Here is a 19,188-nt window from a genome sequence, read left to right on the forward strand (position 1 = left end):
TTTCTAATATAAATACATTTCAAGTAGTAATTTATTAAATAGTAAAATCTCATAATCTTGCTTTTGAATTTAATAATTAAAACTATAATAACATGATATATCTTATTATCTAAATCACAAGAAGATCTCAATTAATTCCCATCATGTAATTTACTAGATGTATTTTGAGTTGCAAGAGGTAATGCAACGACATGGGCAACTTAATTCGATGATCGGCTAATGAAAGCAAACTTAAAACTCTACAGCTCAATAGACAACCTCAATAACAATTTCCATGTAACGAAATATAAATTAAAAAAAAAAAAAAAAAGAATTTGATTTAGTTATATTCGAATGTGGCAAATACATACATTCATAATTATGTATTTTTGCTGGTTTTCTTTCTCCCCCTTGGAAATGATTCAAATGTAAACGTCAAGAAACCAGAAATCCATATATTCTTAGAACATTCTCCGTCAATAATGTGATTTTGTATGTTTATTTTGAAATCTAAAATCTTATATATGAGAGAGATATCAGAAGACTTATATGCCCATTATTGCAATTTAATAATAATGATTGATTAATGTGTTTATATAAACTGCTTTCTTGACAGACCAAAAGAAGCATTAAGATTCCTTACAAAAACAATAGCCTTTAATTGAGAAACTGATCGAATTCATATATTGAGAAGGACTTTGCAATGCCTTGTCAAAAGCATCTTAAAATCTGATTTGCAGCAAATTTATTCCACCTACCTAACGTGTTTGAAGAAATAAAAGTTCAGGAATCTCTCATCAATCTTTCTTTTGTTTGTTTGTTATAATAATGAATGTGGCCATCCTCCACCATTTCCAATTCATTGGTCTTTACATTTATTTTTTCTCTAGTGGAATTGGATTCCTTATACAAATCTCATTTATGAATGAAATTATTTTCAGGATTCAAAGTACACATGGTTCACATGACAAATTTTGTATGTCTCTCCATTCAACGATCATAACATTTTCAATGATTTCGTTGCACTTAGATTTTGCATGTGTTTCAAAAAGAAGAAGAAGAAAGTCTTTACCTTTTAAATTGGATTATACCGTAAAAGAATTTTGCAGGAAGGTTTAATATTTACGATTGATGAGATTTTATTATGGTATCCACTGACAAAACTTTACAATATTCTGTCTAGTTATGTGGATAGCATACACAAGAATTCCACCCAATTATCTTAGAAAAGATTTGCATAATAATAGTTAGTAGAGTTTTGTTAGGTATGGCTTATATACCAGTTTAAGGAACAGATGTTGGAGCGGAGCGGAGTGAGCAAGTGGAGAGCAACGCAACGAGCGAACAAAGCAAATACAGCCGCTCATCGCTTCCAAGTACATGATATTTTTATTATTATACCAAGAGTTATATATTATATATTTTATATTTATAATCTAAAAGTGTGTATAATTATCTAATAATAATAGATACAGCCGCTCATCGCTCTTGAGGACGTAGGCACATTGTCGAATCTCGTTAAATTCTTGTGTTCTTAATTTTTTTACTTATTTGTTCATATTTTTGTAATTATTAGTATTATTTCTCAACAAGTTTCATGCTTAGGGATAAAAAGATAATGGTCCGCTATTATTTTTCCCCTTTTATTTTGGATGAGTAAAAAATAAAGATAGATTTTGCCTTTTGTTTTCATCCTTTTCTTTAAACGTCTTCTTTTCATTTTTCTCCCAGAATGGAAAAAAAGTTCTGTAATCTCTCTTTATTTTCCTTTCCTTTCAAAAGACACAATTACTTTTCCATTCCTGTTTTTCTGTTTCTTCTTATTTTCTCTTACTCCAAATACAACATTTTAACACATGAGCTGAAAGTAAAAATTGGGATGTTTATGAATGATGAGCAAATGTTGGCAAGAACATATGGCTCCAAGATCTATGGAAAACATACGAGAGTCCAATAGTTAATGATTAGGATGCTTAGACATGTCATGTGGGTTATTGGCGATTTGGGTTGGTCAGTCTTTTTATCGAATGGAAGAATGCATGGAAAATTGACACTTGCATGGATCATTGAGACTTGGATCGTGGGGCGGTGGGGGCATATAATATTGCTTCCATATGCTAGGCTTTCCACGTGTTTGCCCAACGACGTATCACCGACCATCAGACACGGGCTCCGTTGGCAGCGCCGGCAGCTACCGCTAGCAGCGAAGATGCCACTAAATGAATGTGCAGACTAGAGACGTGGCCTTTGCCGACGATACTTCAACAACTGATCATCATGAATCTGAATATTCTTAAATTTCCATTATTTTCGTCCCTTTCTGAAATAATAATGCTTAATAGCTAATTAATTATTTATCTCGGTGCACATCATATTGATTACAATTCAAACAAAAAGCGAGTTCCTTTGATACAAATGTGAGAAATTAACTCAAAATATTTTTATTAATTTAAAATTTTATTGTAATTGATAGAGTGAAATTATTTTTAAAAATAATCCGAAACATCAAAATTCACAAAGCATCATAATTAGGATGCTGATTTTGAACATCCTAAAAGGTATAATAAAAGTGGAATATATTGTTACACTTAAGTTAGCTCAGTGTTCCAAATTTGATAGATCAACTGTTGCTGTATCTTTTCTTATATAAAAAAGAAAGAGTAACTGTTGGTGAATTGGGTACATGAATGAATAATAATAATAATAATAATAATAATAAAGACATGTTAAAGAGAATGGGAGTAATATTATCGAAAAAGAAAAAGAAAAAGAAAAAGAAAAAAGTATGTGAGCAGCTAAATATAGAGCGGTGAAAACACTATAAATTCAGAAAGGTTATTGGGCCGAGATCGGCCGCCCAAACATGGGGCCATTTTGGAGCTTTTCTAATTTTTGGAAAAGAAAAATAAAAGAGAAAAGTAAATATAGTGTCCAGATTGGGAATCGTCTTTGCTTTTGAAATTAGTAAAAGGAAGAAAGATGCGATGCTTTTGATGCTCATCCACCTCACTCTGTACGTGCTGCCGTGGAAGGCACTTGATTGTGGGACCACCATTCTCTCTTCATCTCGTTTGTTTATTAAGATTTTAAACCTACACAGCAAAGTCAGGATGGCCGAGTGGTCTAAGGCGCCAGACTCAAGTTCTGGTCCTCGTGAGAGGGCGTGGGTTCAAATCCCACTTCTGACAAACGATTGTTTTTCTACTTTTTTTCTTTATTTTAACATTTTCTTTATCTAGATTTCTCTCTCTCTCTCTCTCTCTCTCTCTCTCTCTCTCTCTCTCTCTCTATTTTTTTTTTCCCAAACAACTTCAATTCTTCTGAATAACAACTTCTGAAAATTACTCTCCCCTACCATTTGGACTTATGTAAACTCTTTTATTTTCTTATATATATACCTACTTTTTGGAAATAAATAATTTGGAATATTAAAAAAGCTACAAATTCTCCAAAACAAACCAATTTAATCAATAAGAATTGAAAATATATACTATATTTGTTTTGAAACAATAAAAAAAATCATTTTTTCAATAATTAATTAACAAGATTAATAAATGCGTTAAAAAACTTAAACTTTGTTTGACATTGAGGTTTTAAAAGTGCTCTTTCAACTTTAATTTTTTATTTTATATTATTTTTAAATTTTAAAAATTATTTTTATAAAAGATAAATGAATTGATGTTTTTCTAAAATAAATGTTTGAGAAAAACAGTTTATAAGAAAATAAAAAAAAGTTGAAATCTGTTTTTTGAATTGAACACCGATCAGAAATCCTAAATACAGCCATAATAAATTGCTAAAATAAAACTTGATAAATTGGAGAATTAATATATAAAGAAATATTCAATTCAAAATAAATTTAATCCAAACCCAATATTCCATCGGTTCAATTTTAATACAATAAATTATTGAAAATAATTTATTAATATTAAGATTTTTATTTATATTTAGTGTATATTCCTACCTATACACTGAACCGACATATGATTAATACATATTTACTAGTTTAAAACATGAAATATCTGTTAATTATCTAATATTAATATATATAAAATATTTATACATATATACATTATATTTTTTATTAGTTTTGATACATGCATGAATCTCTCTCATTCATATGCGAAACTTAGGCACTACTTTGCAAAGACAATAATATGATTAGTCAAACATTATAGTAAAAGCAAGAAGGAAAAAGACTAGTCAATCAATATAATAATAACATGTGGTCGTGGATTGTTAATATATTAGCACAATTTTTGAAGGTGCTCAAATAAATGTTAGTTGGTAAGAGGATAAGATTGCAAGAGAATATTACATTGTCTGCGGCTGGTGGTTATTGAAAATTTTAGTGATTGACCATGCAATGCTACACGTATATCAGTAGATGATGACATGCAAAAGTGCAACATCTACGTTGCATACCTTCAAAAAGGAATGTCCATCAAATCTTCAGGTTTTGGTCATGTGTGTTTTTAAAAAGAAAAAAAGAATTTCCATCTGAAAGCATTATTTTCAGGATCATTTCTCCTGTACATGTTTAAAACGGCAGTACATTTTCTACAAAATCAGCCTTTACACAGTCAAATAGAATACTGATCATACATCCCAAGAAAGAAAGGAAAGAAAATTCTGATCAATGTATATCTGAGTAAACATGACTAGGTGAGGTGGAGGCCATTTCATTCCCCACCACATGCAATTAGCTCTTAATTTATTAATTAACCTTCAGCAGTGGCAGTGACCACTGTAGCCTTTTAACTTTGTGTGTCGACATTGGAAGAATAATCAGGACAATTTGCACATAACTTCTAGGCTCTTGATTTTCGTCAAGGATATGAGCCCACTAGATTTTTCCCACTTTAGCTTTTAACTAGTAGCAGTTGGGACAAAATAGATTAGATCATGTAGATAACGTTGATCAAATTGATCGAAAACTTTATCTACATTTCTACAGATTGCTAGCTAGCACATGGGCTCGCGATAAACCAAATTGGTTATCAAAAAGATGATGCACTTTGACGCAATATTTGTATCAATCTAGATAATGCCGCTAACAACGTGCAAGAATTCTTGAAAGCAAGAAATAATTTATGGGGTCAACATTTACCCAGAACAAATTGACAATCCCTAGTTCCATCCACTTTATCTTTATAGGTAATGGTCGTTTTTTGTTTCAAACACTTGAGTATGGCTGATTGCTCTTTGACATGTTATCTGCCGTGTAAAGTATACCATATGGATAACTGCTACTGTAATTTATGTTTTCTTTTCAACATGCTTTTTCCCTTTGTAATTAACTTTGCTTAATTTCTTTACAAAAGATTTGCGTCACATATATATATATATATCCATTTCAAGACTTCCTAAAAGTATTCTCCTTTGGCTAAAAAGGTTTCCTCCACTTGTATACATTTTCAGTTATCCGAAAGATCATCACAGCTTTCCTTCTTCCCCCTTGTTCATCTTCATCTTCACTGCTCTGCGCTTTGCTTTATCAAAATTCATGTACATGCATGTGTCTTACAAATTGGAAGCAAAGAAACACAACTTTCAGTGTTAATTCAACATCTGAGAGCTTCCCATGCATGGTATATACAAATTGAAGTGGACGATAGGGACAACCGACATGCTTTAGCTCAGATGCTAACTTTATATTCCATAAAGATATATTGACTTAATTAAATTAACCATGCATGGAGGTCGAAAAGGAGAATTTATCAAATAGGTGTAAATATGACATCAAAAGTGAAGTTGGAAGGGTTTTTTTTTATTTTACGTTTATACATTTCATTCTATCCTTTTCATTATCCCTCACAATACTAAAACAGGCATTACTAACTTCCAAGCTAAGTTTTTGCCCCTCTGTATATATAAAATTGAGAAAAAAGATTGGGTCACTAAAGTGAAGGCAGTAGCACCAGCATGCATGGACTTCTTTGAACCGTCAGGGAAAATTTGCTCACATGCTTGCTATTTTTACCTGTCGCCTGTTTCTAATTAACTAAAATAACCTCTTATGATTTTTCTAAGCGGTGGAAACTTATTTTTCTATCATCAGAATTAAAATTAATATAATATAATGATTTCATTAATGTACTTAATTTTGAAAATCGAATAAGAAAATCAAAAGCAAAACAAAAGAAAATTGATATCAATTGAGAATCAGCCATATATCCCTAAACATCTCCCTGAATGAAATTAAAAATAAAAGAGCTGTGGTAGCATTAATTAAGCCCACGATACAGAATTATCATTAAATATCTATTTTTAGAATATTTTATTTTAATCCTTAAATACTAATTAAACATATGTTTATTACTTCGAGTTAATTCCTTTTGAAAGAAATGAATTATCTACTAAAACCCATTAAAGGGGCATACTGTAGTAATTATAGTAATAAGATAGATTTTTTTAAACTAGGATCAGGATTTTAAAAAATTTGCAGTTGATAAATAATGATATTATTATTATGTTTTTGTCAGCAATGTTATTATTTGTCTTATTATATTATATTTTAAAATGTTAAATTATATATTATAAATTTCTTAAAGAAAAAGAGAAGAATAATTACTCCAGTTTAAGCTACAGCCATTTTTGACTTAATCAAATTGAAGCTATTTTTATCTTATCAAAGCGATCCAAGCGGAAAGAGAAAGAAAGGCCCCCAAGCAAAATATAGTGGCAAGTTGCCTATTGTCTAAAAGAGTGTCAGGACCCAACAGTAAGGGCCTGCCCCATATTTCCTAAATCACGAACCAGAATCCTGGTGATATTTCTTTTGCCTCCTTAAAAGGTACCACAATGCACATGCATTCGCAAAAATAAACTTATAATTAAGGCATCAAAGAATATAATAAATCCAGTTCTTATAAGGATAATATCATTGCTGAATTCATATACAAACCAAAACAATGCAATAAGGTAATTAACTTTTCCGACGAGTCGGATTTCAAATCTTGACTTTCTTGTGAAAGTGTTGATATTCTCTTCACTATTGCAGATTGATTGAAATAATACAAATATTATATTTCTTCTTTGTTTAGGGGAATTGTGATATTATAAAATTTGGCATTGTAGTTAAGGTTTATTACTACTTACCCTAACGCATTTAAATTTTGTGTTGTTGGTCTAACTACAAAGCCCATATAAAAGTAGTCTAATATATTCTTTTACAATAAAAGTTGCGATTTTTTGAAATATAAAACATATTTCTGTGCACTGTTGAAGAATAAGCTACTTATAATTTCTTTTATTATTTATTTTTCTATATAATTCTTCTTCTTCTTTCTTTTTATTTTTTCCGTATGATATTGATAAGACTCCACTAATTGATGCTTTCCAAACTAAATAGTCAGGATAAATGGATAATTAAGTTTGACAAAGGTCTGATACAATTTGCGTAAAGTGTTGCATTATTTGAAGAAGTGAAGTCGTAAAAGCTGAAGGTTCATGCAATAACCACACACACACACAAAAAAAAAAGGTGTTTGATATAAAAAGGGTGGGGTGAGTCAAAAATGGAGGGATGAGTCATAAGTCTCGTGGTTACTCAGTTTGAGCCTGTGAAAAACGACATGTCTAGTCAAGCCTTTATTTATGTACATTATTCTGTCTTATTTGTCATGTGAATTGAAACAAAAATGTTATTCCCTTTTTTACATATGCATCCACATAAGCACATGGTTCTCTCCTCAAGGTTTGACAATAGTATTTAATTTCTCTTCATAATTGGCATTTCTACTCTGCGAGATTTGAATTTGAATGACTAGGGCAATTCATCTGGAACAGGTGAAGTAGTGAAGCAAGGAAAAAACTTGAAATAGTAGATTGCATGGTGCCCTTTCACCTGGGGACCATATATATACACATATTAGTTATATATTCTCACTGCAAAATTGGGTGTTGAGGTAGTGGCCATGCTTCTCAAGCTTGCAGCATTGCACGTTCCTCTTGTTTCAAGGACAAATGCGCAGAGAAACTCCAAATGGGCGTCAATTGAAAGTTTCCATGTGCGGCTGAGGTGGATAATAATCTTGGCTGATGTTTACGTGTTATGGGTATTATTTCCATCTTATAGCTACGCAAAAATCAATTATTACCGGCAACAGAGATATGATATCTATCTAAAAATTATGCGGGAAAAAACAGCGTAATATGTGGCTAAGCTGATGGTATTGTGTCCTTATCACAGAACAGTAATGTGCATGTGCAGTAGCTAGCATCAGCTAACATGGGATGTTCCTAACAAAATGTCAATTAAAAGAAGAAAAGAAATTTGGGGATCTTGATATGGTTTTGAAGCATGCCTTGATTAATTTCTTCTTTTGATCGAAGGCTGTAGGTATGAGATGTAATACGTATATATTATCAAATAAAATATATGCTAAATTTGTCAACTATAAACATCTCAATCGATACCAAACTCCTGTTGGATTTTCATACTCACGGGGTTAGGTTTTTGTTAGTGTAGCTGCCTTTCTTGTGGGGACTCTTTGAAGGGATAAGTCTTCAAGACCAAAATGGGTATGCGTATGCCCAGCAATGCCACTAGGATTTGTCATTTAAGTAGAATCTACAATTTGCCGCCTTTCGGGTTGAAAAACAAGTTCCCTTTCATTCAAGGAAAACCCCTTTCATCACAACCATCGGGGCAACAGGTTATGAGAAATGAGTAATTTTTCTAAAATGATTCTGCCGTTTAAATTTCAAGTTGTAATAAAGAAATTCTGATAAAGTCAATTTTAGAGAGAGAATGATAAACTATATGAGGGGATCGGAATATGCCATGGAACAAGAGTGAGAAATGAGATGTGGATTGCACCTGTATATGTTTAATCATACACTTATAATTGCTATATGTTGGGAGATAACAAGTCATTAGGAGCATCACTGTCCACACCCCCATAATACTCTTAGAATTGTTTTTATTATCCAACACATCAATCTTTTAATATTTTATTTTAAGAATTAATTATTTTACATATTTGCTCCTTTATTTTATATGAATATGCAGAATGCCGAGTGGCAGTATGACATCAAACACATGCAAAGAGACAAAACATTAAGAGATTGAAAATAAGTAGAGAACTTCATTTTATTGGCACCAAATGCGGTGGTTACATAATATAAATTCGAAACCAACAAATGAATCCCCATCCCCTCCCTTTTTACTAACACTAATTAAAAAGAATTAGTATCTAATCTCTATAACATTTATATATCGAAATAAAAATATTATAAAATTCGTAGCTTAGTAGGCTGTCTTCATGCATTTTGCACCACGATCCCCGCTACTACCACTCTTTTGTATGTTTTCGGTATATATCCGTAAAGCAAAAAAAGAAAAACGGAAAGAAAATTTAATTGGAAAAAGCAGTTGGTGTGGTGGCTTGCAACTGACTGGTGAGCTTTTTCTATCATGACTCACTACCACGTAACTGGGGCCCGACGTCTTGGGTCACATGGCCCATCCATGAAACAAAGAGCATACTAACAAAATAGACTTGTAGGGTCTACCGGCGAAACGACACTCCCCCTTTGGGCCAAATATTAGATGGACGTTTTCCCATTTAACGTTTGCCAGGCCTACCGTTCCCCAACCCGTTACACCGTATCTAATGTTTCTAGCTACAAAGGAAATAGTGGCTCAGAAGAAGTGCCTCAACTGCCAAATAGCTACTGTAATGCTGACTATACCGGTAATGCTACGTGATTCGAACACGTGGGCAATGGACGGTGATGACCCACTTTGATCCAATGCACCTTCATACACCATAGCGCTGTTGATCAGAGAATTGCCTGTGCCTGTATTTGATGCTTCTGTGTTCTTCCCTTGTGATGCCTTTTGGCTGCAAAACCAATACCTAGCCGTTAGCTTCTGTAATACATTAAAAGCATTGTCTATTACCAAAAATACAATAAACGTGTCTCATAGTGATTGGCTTTAAAATAAGCTGCCGGAAGCTTCAAAAGATGTGCATTTATATAGGGATTCGGGAATGGTGAATAGGCTTCTGTGCCTTTGTCTCAGATACAATCCCCCTGCTTTGCCGACCGCATGTGCCGTAAACTCTGTAGCCTATGTGCCATCGTTATTATTATAATATTAAACCAACTGGCATTCTGAAATGACTGTAATGGCCCTGTGGGAATAGTTTCAGAAACGGTGACGCTAGCACCAGGCCAAGTCCCTACTAAAGAATTGGCTAAAACGATGTCGGCGTAGTGAAGAAGTGACTTTGTGATCACGAATCACGCCACATTTTACTACGCCTCGTAAACGTAAGCATCAGGCTCTGACACCAACTAATCAGATATATTATGCTTTGTCTGGCAGCAACGGTAAAAACTTTATTTGGTCCTATTATTATTATCAATATTATGGAACAAAATTAACCCAACGTTCATTTCTACCGGCTTTCTCTTTTGGTCATTTTCTAACGGACAAAATTATCCATTAACGTTAAAAAGTAAAAAAGTAAAAAAAAGAAAAAGATATTACCTGGTGTTTGGGGTTGGGCAGAAGGTGATAGTGTAGTCCGCGGATGCACAAGTGAAAGTACTCGTCTTATCATCATAAGCGTAGCTGTAAGCACGTGGACACGCGTTCTTAAAGATCTCAGAGTAAGACGACGGTTTACAAGTATCAGGTGTGGCAAACGCGCCATTGCAACAGTATTGCGGTTGCCTGAAAGCTTCACAGGCGCTTTTGCAGGCAACACCCGCACCCTCAGTACTAGTAACCTTAAGTTCTGAAGGACACGCGCCGTTCAAATCCACAACACAGCCAGTGCTTGAGCAGTTCTGACCAGAACCGCCTTGAGGCACTACAAGCAAAGGAAGGTTATAACCGTCCACAAGACTAACATCAAAGTAATCCATGCCACCATAACCGTCGAGCTTGAATTCCGCCAGCGTGGCAGGAGGAGCAGCGCCACTTCCAGAACATTCTAGCTTACCGGAGCCGCAATCACCTGTTAAGCAAGAGAATTTTCCGGCGGCGTCTTGCGTGCAATATGTGCGGCCCCACATACGGCCTCCCCATGATGCAGGTGCTGTAATGGTCTTTGTTTCGCCTTTTTGAAGGGCGAAACCGGTAGTTGAAAGCGCCGGGGCGTCAGCGTTTGAGAGAATGCCGGGCCATACTGTGTAGTCACATTTATTTGTTATCGTAAAGGACGTTGAAACAACTCCTATAACAAAAAAAGAAGAGATAAGCAGTTAGTTAAGTTAATTTGGCGCTCAACAATATATACAATTATAGTGCACAGTTAATTGCAGGATTAATTGTCAGTAGTACCTGAAATGAAAGAAGAAGCAATAAAGAGAGAGCATAGAGGGATCAATAATGTTAATTGAGTCATTGAAGAAGAAGAAGAAGAAGAAGAAGAAGAAGAAGAATAGTGTTGAGGATTGTTGAAGCTAATTAACAAAGCTCAAGCTTTTGTTATTTATCTTCTTTTACTTGGTATCGTGCAAGTGAAAATGGGGAGGGAGGGTGTGAGATTTTGGAAAGCAGGGGACGGAGTGGTATTTATAGAGGGCAAAGTGAGAAGGCGCTATTCGCTTGTTAAGGGGCCCACAGAAATATTGCTCATTGCCATTTACTTCCCTTTTTTTGGTTAATATTTAGTGAAAGAAAAACTGCCGTTTAGGATCAGAGTTAATTTCCTATGTTTTGAGAAGTAGTAATAAATTGGAAGTGTGTCGACCTTTCTTGTATAGTTGTTCAAATCAAAACATATAACTGATTAATTTTCCTAATTTCTTTGCGCAATTAGATCTTTTAAAAGAGTTATACTTAATTAGTGATTTTTTGCATTGAGGTGCACGAATTTCATATTTAATTTAAGAATAAATCAAATATATGGAAACCTTTTGGTGCAAAATGAAGATTTCTATCATTCTGGGGAAAGTTTGACCACCCAAGTAATATTACAAAATCCTCTATCCAGCTGGCCACTATTCATCCTTTTTAGATATATGATAGTTGCTTTATTATTTGTAATATCTTTTAAGAAATTGATTTATATTATGTAATTTAATACGAATATTGACCCTTTTTTTATTATTATTAATGTAAACACATGAATCTTTATATAATCCCAACTCACTATTATTTTATGAAAAAAGAAAGGTATTCGGATAATGGTTGAATAGTACCAAATAAATCATTTTCATATTGCTAAAGAGGAAGCAAGGAATTTTATATAACGAACTCTTCCAAATTATAAATGAAATTTCTAAAGTGTAAGTAGCTATTCGAATGGATGCTTAAATGCCGAGTTGATGTCGTGGCTGAGGTTCTCAATTAATAACATGAAATGTTGCTCGCGGACCCCTCAGCAGATCTCATAGATTCAGTTGGTATAAATCATAAATTGGGTAACAATGATAGCAACATAACATAAAGCTTGAATACCTCCTCATCAACAGCAGAGGTTTTCCTCCATAGCCATTCCTCGACAATCCTTTTTCGTAATGCTGTTATTAGTGGCATTTTAACTAACAGCCTTCCCCATTGAGCTACAGCCTATTGGAATGACGATTCAAATTGTTTCTGATTTGACTTTCGTCAGTAATAAAAGGTTATTCAGTGACTCATCTAATTATTCTTGTCTTACTTATTACGGGTACGATTTTGAACGATTTTATGTATATTGAAGACAAAAATAGGATACAGATAAACCCATACATATTTGTTAGTGCAAATGCTCAAAGAAGCTATCTTTCTTTGTGTTCGGGACTTGATGTTTATCATGAAATCTTAATCAAGATTCCTTAATAATACTCTATGAAGATTAATTATGATGAGCATTTGTATATGGAAAATGATTAGCATGTGTCGTAATGTATAATCCGTTTGTAATTATAAATAAAATAAAAAAAAAAAAAGAACTACAGCAATGTGAATGAAAGATGAATGACTGCAAAACAAAATGAAAAATGAAAAATAATGATAATGGAATGTTCAAAGAACCCCTTCTGTCTGCCATTAATTATAGAAAGATAAAAGGAAATTCTAGTGGGAGCAATAACTTTCCCAATTGACCACAAAATAAAAAATGTTTATAACAATATAAACATTCACAATGAACATAGAAATTTGTAATAATTTAGTGCATTTTTCTAGTACAAATTATAAAATAAAGTTGATTCTCTAATGAAGATTAGATAAAACAAATAATATTTTTAACTTGAGAGTTTGAAATTGCTCAAACAAGAAGCTTGTTCGGGACCGGACCTACAGAACCTCAAATGGGGACAAAAACAAGGTCAGGTCAAGTGCGGCTTGCAGTTTTTGCTTAATATTTTTCACTTAAATATTTATGTAATGGAAGAGTCATCTTTGGTTAACTTTTGCGTATATAGCCCACGTTTTTCTTTCAAATCCTACAAGGTCAAAACCTTGTAATGAAAATTCTTCGAGTCAGATGACCAATCCATAAATTTTTAGTAACTCATTAATTGGCCTGACAAATGCAATTTTCTGTATATTAATTCCTTCAAGGCTGGACAGTTTAAAAGTTGTCTTCAACTTCCAACTGTTTCAACATTCTCATGTTTTTGTTGAACCGCCTGTAGTTTGGTATCTATCGCTGCATCTTTCTTTCAAAGGGTTAGGAGTAATTAACTGTTGTTCCCAGAATTTGGTCTTACCAAAAAGCAACTGCTCGTTCATTAATTCTTGAAAATATCTTATAGAATCCATTCGATGTTGAAAATATCTCCAGCATGTTTACACATCCACAAGTTTCATACTAAACCATGCTAAAAAAGTACAAGTTGGTTTTGAAGATTTTATTTCATGTTAGAAATTAAGCCACCAGCTTAGACCAGACAGACCGGTTTAATTGGTGTACATGTTAGCAACCTTAGCACGCTAACTCTAAACAGATTCATACATGGTGGTGGTCAGCTAGGTAAGGCTGCACTCAATTGGCCTAGTAAAATTGATATTTAAAGCTACTGAATGGCGGCAGTTAGACCCGTCAAACCGAAAGGTAAAATCAGTCCAATTAAAGATGATTCGAGTCTGACTAGGTTAGTTGTTTTTTGTAAAATCTCAGTTGATTAATTGGGTGGGTCAGATAACAAGTTTAAGAACTTATTACGTTTGTTATAGACAGCCAATTAAGTGACTGAGATGTACAAGGGAGATAGAGATATATATACATTTATTTAGTAATTTTTCCAATACTCTCTACATCCAAATCCAAAAGGGTGTTTCTCTTTTCTTGACAAAGTAGTTTCTTCCCGTAATCGATTAACATTAGCTTCTACCCATGAGCAAAAGTTCCTGTAAGCGCATGAATCTATTACTCTGTTTAAATTAAGGCTGTTCTTCTGTCATTTTCACTTCCAGATTTTCGAAGACATGAATATCTTATGGAAAGCAAAGACTAGAAGGCGTCTGTCAATTGTCACTCACTTTCAAACTAGCCCTTAGGAAGAGACCAGGAATCAGTAAAATCCTACCAGGAGACAGGAAATGGCATTCAATATAAAACTAAAGGAGTCTGTTGAACACCAACTGTGCAGTCGGCTGCAAACTCAGTAGTCAAAAATTGCAGGGGTTTATCCTCCAACAGAAATTAAGACGTCAATGTACTAAAACAAACCACTGAGATTTGAAAGCCTCCGGTGTTAATTATGAGTTTGATGTTTAAACACTTCATTCAATGAACCCAAACAAATAAAACGCGTATAGAAGAAAGTCTATTTATGTGATATTACTGGTAGTTAAGTGCCAGCCGCTATTGTAGTAGCATTTACAATTTGTACTGTTGATAGTTCATCAGGAAAAGGAAATGGATAAAAGGAGATAAAAGATTTTAAATTTAAGAAGTACCAGAAACCTGAAATAATTGAAACCGTTCTGAAGTTTGGTGAAAAAGGAAAAGCTGAAGCTAAAAAAAGAAATGAAAATCCTTTAGGATAAGGCAAGCAAACAAGTAAATACGCAGTGGGTAGCACAGTTAATTCAATCCTACCATCTTAATTTCTCAGCTTATGACTTTGTCCCCACCAAAGAAGCAGCGATTAAATGTGTAGTTGTATTACTACCAAAATTCTATTCTTCTTTCTAATTCTATCTAATTAAACGTTACCAATTCTCCCGTGTTTGAATTGGAAACAGTTAGGAGGCAAGAAATATCCGCAAAGCTCTAAATATTAATAGCTCTGACTCAGTTTTGGGACCAGAATACGATATTGCCTTGAGCAATGGCGCTTTTATTCATAATCAAGAAAAAGTATTCACAGCTGGCAGACTAAAATACAGTCTTACTTTGGGTGAATCATTGATGAGCAAATTGTGATTCAGCTTCAATAAGTAAAGCTATTTTGTTCGATCGCCAAATGAATGAGTGGAAGGCCTAAATTCCCAGCTTATGGGAGGGAATGATTGGAAGCAAAATTTTCTTTGTGAACAAACAAGTTGATCGCTGAAAATGTTGAAATTTAGATGCTAAAATTCAAGAGACGAGTTTCAAACTTAGAAGCAAGGCAATAATGCGATTGTTTGCATTTAAGAGTGACAGGAAGGGAAGGAAGCTGCTGATGCGTTAAGCAACAAAGAATGGTGCCGCCCGGGACATGCCAAAACAAATATCAGCTACCTATTCTTTCTTTCTTTCTCTTTTTAAATAAGATTTGATTCACACCATAAATTATGTCTGGAAGCATCAATCAGGAGCAACTATTGTGAAATCATATTTATCACTACATGTCTAAACGCAATCAAAAGAGATGCCCATCATTAACTTTATAGCATTCCGTCAAGGGAAGTGATAACAATATTTAAGCAATCTTGATTAATTGACATCAGCTGATGCAAAAAGGAAGCCTAATTGGGAGACTTGAAACATCATTATTGAGAAGCAAGATGCATTATTCAGCAGCCTGTTTTGTAAGCATCTGTCATGACAAATATGTTACTATCTTACACCTTCTATTTGCCTCATCTAAACAATCTCCAATATCACAACTTGCATCATAAAAAAATAAATAAATTAAGATAACTAAACAAACAAAAGGTTCTGAGCCACAAGCATCCATAAGAAATGAGGATATTATACGTAACAATCTCTATAAAGAACCTATGAAGCTGAACCATCTTACTCAAAGACATTAATGGTTACTGCCTGAAGCATAACCAGAAAGGCTCCTGCAAGCCACTGATCTGCCGATGTATGCCCTCTTTCAATATTTCAATAGTTAACCATCAGAATTGATCTTAACCCTCCCATATAACATTCACCAATGCAAAGAAAAGCCTAAACCTAAAAGACTTTCAGATTTGTCATCAAGCCTCGATATGGAAAATTGGATAGCGCCTTAACCGTGCTCTTTTGTAGACCTATTTCTACTCGTTTGACAAGCACCGATAGTACTGGATCAATGACCCAAAAGGAGCTGACAGAAAAGAAATATGTCATCCCGCTCCATGGTGCTGGTCATAGCCCTAAAGACAAACAATGTTCGCCACGGTACAAATTGGCAAAGCCCGAGCCTAAACTGAAGCTACTACATAACCTGACATACTTTTCTTATCTCGTATCACCATCAAGGATGGACCATCTAAGAAATTTATTCCATATATTTATAATTTTAAATAAAAATTAATAATGTTACAAAGTGTTCTAAATAGATTCAGTTGGCATCTGCTTGGCAAGGGCATGAAGAAAGCGTAAGAGGGGTTTTGTGGCAGCCATTACGGCTGTGTCTGCCTCTTGTTTATTTTCCTCGATGACATTCTTGCCTTCTTGAACTGCATGCACTCTTCGCACAAGTTTGCGTAGTTCCTATTCAAAAAATGCCATGCATACAATTACATGCAATGTTTAAGCTAGTCATGAAAATGAGTTCTATCTTGCAAAAGAAGCAGAGGCAACTGAAGTGCAGATTCAACAGTGCTACCTGTTTCCTTTTCCTCTTTCCTTTATTTAATTTTCACTTTCATGTCTTTAATTTTGTTGAACAAAGAGTTCTACTTAATCACCTAGAAATTAAAGTCTTCCACGAAATTAAGGAATTCTTTAGACTCTTAACTTGTAATGACACAAGGGAATTCTACTTCTTTTCTTTTATCTTTTGCACTCCAAACAATATATTTCATCAAATGGTTTTCATTGGTATAAACTTCAAAGGTAAAAGATAAAAATTTACTGACCTGACGATCAAAATCAATAGAGCTAATGGCATAAACTTCATTTGTAATCTGTATATCCTTGTTAATCAGGCCATCAAGCCATCTCGTTGCTAAATCGGCATACTCGCATGAACCCTGAACTTAATGCTCAAAAAGTAAGATGTGATGTGTCACCATGGTCAATAATATCTCATTTTAATTGTGCGAACTAAATTTAAGAGTTCTCAATCAAATCCTTTCTACATGTCAATAACATTAAGTTCTAATTGAAGAATCTGTCCTACACTCTCTAGTCTGTCCATATAGAAAGAAAGTGAACGCAGTAATCAGAGCAAGAGCATATAGTGAAATAATATGTTTTGGCAAATGCAAGGGCTGCAAACAAGGTCAATGCTAATTCTGCAGCCTAAGTATAAGGGGAAAGAATTAAATTGCATAGGGAACTGAGAAGGAAGACTAGACTATGCAGTATGTTCTAGCCAGATGGAAAAATTCGATTATAAAAACCTAAGCCACAGAAAGTAACTACAAGCTATCAAACAAGTCTTCACTAAGAAAAAGATAATAAAAATTATTAATCACTAACATACCTCCTCTTCCTCATCATAATCAGTTTCTTCAGAATCTTCATCTGCTTCCTCAATAATCGCTGTCTCTAAATCAGAGACAGCCTGCACCCTACTCCAGTCTCCATCTTTTGTTGAATGAATCAAAGCATCCATTAGTTCCGGTTTTACCTCACGCAATAGTTTCCCTATTAACACATTAGCAAGAATATCAGAAAAATACACACGAGAAACGTTACAATGAACCCTCAGATGAAACTCAAACAATTAACAATATGCAAGCTATACAATTAGTAAAAAGAAATCTATCTTGTTAAAATTTACGAATAAGAAGTCTAAAAGCAAGATCAAATAGAAGAAAACGACTTGAATTGAATACCGATATAATTAAATTGCCTCCGCTTTCCCTCTCGAACATCAGGTCCTAGTCTCTGCGACATAAAGGCAAACACCTTAACCTCAAATTTCTAACAAACCAAGCAGCAGAAATAACCGAAAAAGAAAACTACAATATAAAATCGTATTACAATGAAAGCACCTTAACTAGTATTAAAGCATCGTACACTTCTCGCTCAAGTGAAGCCATTCTAAAATCACATGCAAACACGCAACAAGAAAACAGATTTAGAAAAAAATGATATGAAACCTAAAGCAAACCGATATTGAAGGTATATCAGTTCCTAATTCGCTAAAAAAAATGTAGTGTTGTTGTTACCTGAGAATGCGTTTGATTTGCGGGCCGGAGAAGGAAGCCAGCTCCATGCCCCAACGAACAGCGCGCCTAGCTTCTCGCTTCTTCTGGTTGCGGCTCCTCTTTTCATCGGAATCCGAATCGCTATTGCTGTTTGAGCCTCCTTCTTTGCGATCGGACGGTGTTGTTGCATCGGGTAATCTCAAACCACGTGATCGAAAATGAACGCTACGATTGGAGGAGCGTGGAGTGTTAAAAACAAGAGAATGATAAGTAGTACTAGTGGTGGTAGATAATAGTAAGGATGGAGAAAGGAGATGAAGAAATGTAGTAGTGCGAGAACAGCAGTGGTGCTGCAACAGCGGCCACTGTCTTAATGGCCGTATTAGTCTAGCCATTGCCAAATTTGCCGCCCTCGTTCGATGCAGGAAACCAAAATCCAGTAATTTGAGATAAGCTGGTCTGGGCCATTATCAGCTTGTTATAGAGCCCAGTTTAAGAAGGTCCCGAAAGCCAGGCCCATGAAAAGTCAAGCCCCAATAGGATCGCTGCGGTGAATTCTTTTAATTGACAAAGAAAAAAACAAAATGGAAAACTTGTTTTAGCAAAATGCTCAGTACTCTTTCATCTGATATTGTAGTACGGCATGACAACATGAATTAAGAAACAGATTTTGAGTCCAAATCTCGTTAAAGCTAATTATAACAAAACGTGTTGCAAATACTCTTGACAAAGAGTGTGATTTTGTTTTGGTAGTTAATGCACCAGTGACGAGTCGTGATTTCTGTTTACAGGAG

The 19,188-nt window shown here is 34.3% G+C and overlaps 2 protein-coding genes and 1 non-coding gene across 5 annotated transcripts; 1 reads left to right on the forward strand and 2 right to left on the reverse strand.

Moving 5' to 3' along the window:
• Positions 1 to 3,083: 3,083 nt before the first annotated feature.
• Positions 3,084 to 3,167, forward strand: TRNAL-CAA. Its single transcript has one exon. It is a non-coding gene; the product is annotated as a tRNA-Leu (tRNA).
• Positions 3,168 to 9,051: 5,884 nt separating this feature from the next.
• Positions 9,052 to 11,501, reverse strand: LOC8274675 (thaumatin-like protein 1b). The gene is made up of 3 exons (XM_002510502.4): positions 11,282 to 11,501; positions 10,484 to 11,174; positions 9,052 to 9,830 (listed from the first exon to the last, which is right to left on the reverse strand). Exons 1-3 carry the CDS (start codon positions 11,343 to 11,345, stop codon positions 9,629 to 9,631), a joined length of 957 nt encoding a protein of 318 aa, XP_002510548.1. The 5' UTR covers positions 11,346 to 11,501; the 3' UTR covers positions 9,052 to 9,628.
• Positions 11,502 to 15,976: 4,475 nt separating this feature from the next.
• LOC8274674 lies at positions 15,977 to 18,868 on the reverse strand. 3 transcript variants are annotated; one of them, XM_015717274.3, is made up of 6 exons: positions 18,416 to 18,868; positions 18,245 to 18,287; positions 18,080 to 18,158; positions 17,725 to 17,888; positions 17,156 to 17,269; positions 15,977 to 16,787 (listed from the first exon to the last, which is right to left on the reverse strand). In XM_015717274.3, the coding sequence occupies exons 1-6, from the start codon at positions 18,787 to 18,789 to the stop codon at positions 16,626 to 16,628; spliced, it is 936 nt and encodes a 311-aa protein (XP_015572760.1). In that variant the 5' UTR covers positions 18,790 to 18,868; the 3' UTR covers positions 15,977 to 16,625. The 3 variants fall into 3 exon arrangements, with proteins under 3 accessions (XP_015572760.1, XP_025013657.1, XP_002510547.1); XM_025157889.2 differs by having other exon boundaries at positions 18,080 to 18,131; positions 18,416 to 18,867; XM_002510501.4 differs by having other exon boundaries at positions 18,080 to 18,131; positions 18,239 to 18,287; positions 18,416 to 18,859.
• Between the last annotated feature and the right edge of the window lie 320 nt (positions 18,869 to 19,188).

The sequence above is a fragment of the Ricinus communis genome, chromosome 2 (assembly GCF_019578655.1).
Source record: "Ricinus communis isolate WT05 ecotype wild-type chromosome 2, ASM1957865v1, whole genome shotgun sequence".
Lineage (NCBI taxonomy): Eukaryota > Viridiplantae > Streptophyta > Magnoliopsida > Malpighiales > Euphorbiaceae > Ricinus > Ricinus communis.

Excerpts from the sequence above, each read along its gene's own strand:
- LOC8274675 (XM_002510502.4), bottom strand. The coding sequence starts at position 11,345 with ATGACTCAATTAACATTATTGATCCCTCTATGCTCTCTCTTTATTGCT. Across the intron at positions 11,175-11,281 it reads TGCTTCTTCTTTCATTTCAG|GAGTTGTTTCAACGTCCTTT; the intron begins GTACTACTGACA and ends TTTTTGTTATAG. Across the intron at positions 9,831-10,483 it reads TGCCCAACCCCAAACACCAG|CCAAAAGGCATCACAAGGGA; the intron begins GTAATATCTTTT and ends TTGGTTTTGCAG.
- LOC8274674 (XM_015717274.3), bottom strand. The coding sequence starts at position 18,789 with ATGGCTAGACTAATACGGCCATTAAGACAGTGGCCGCTGTTGCAGCAC. Across the intron at positions 17,270-17,724 it reads ATTATGATGAGGAAGAGGAG|GGTTCATGCGAGTATGCCGA; the intron begins GTATGTTAGTGA and ends CATTAAGTTCAG. Across the intron at positions 16,788-17,155 it reads CTATTGATTTTGATCGTCAG|GAACTACGCAAACTTGTGCG; the intron begins GTCAGTAAATTT and ends TTTTTTGAATAG.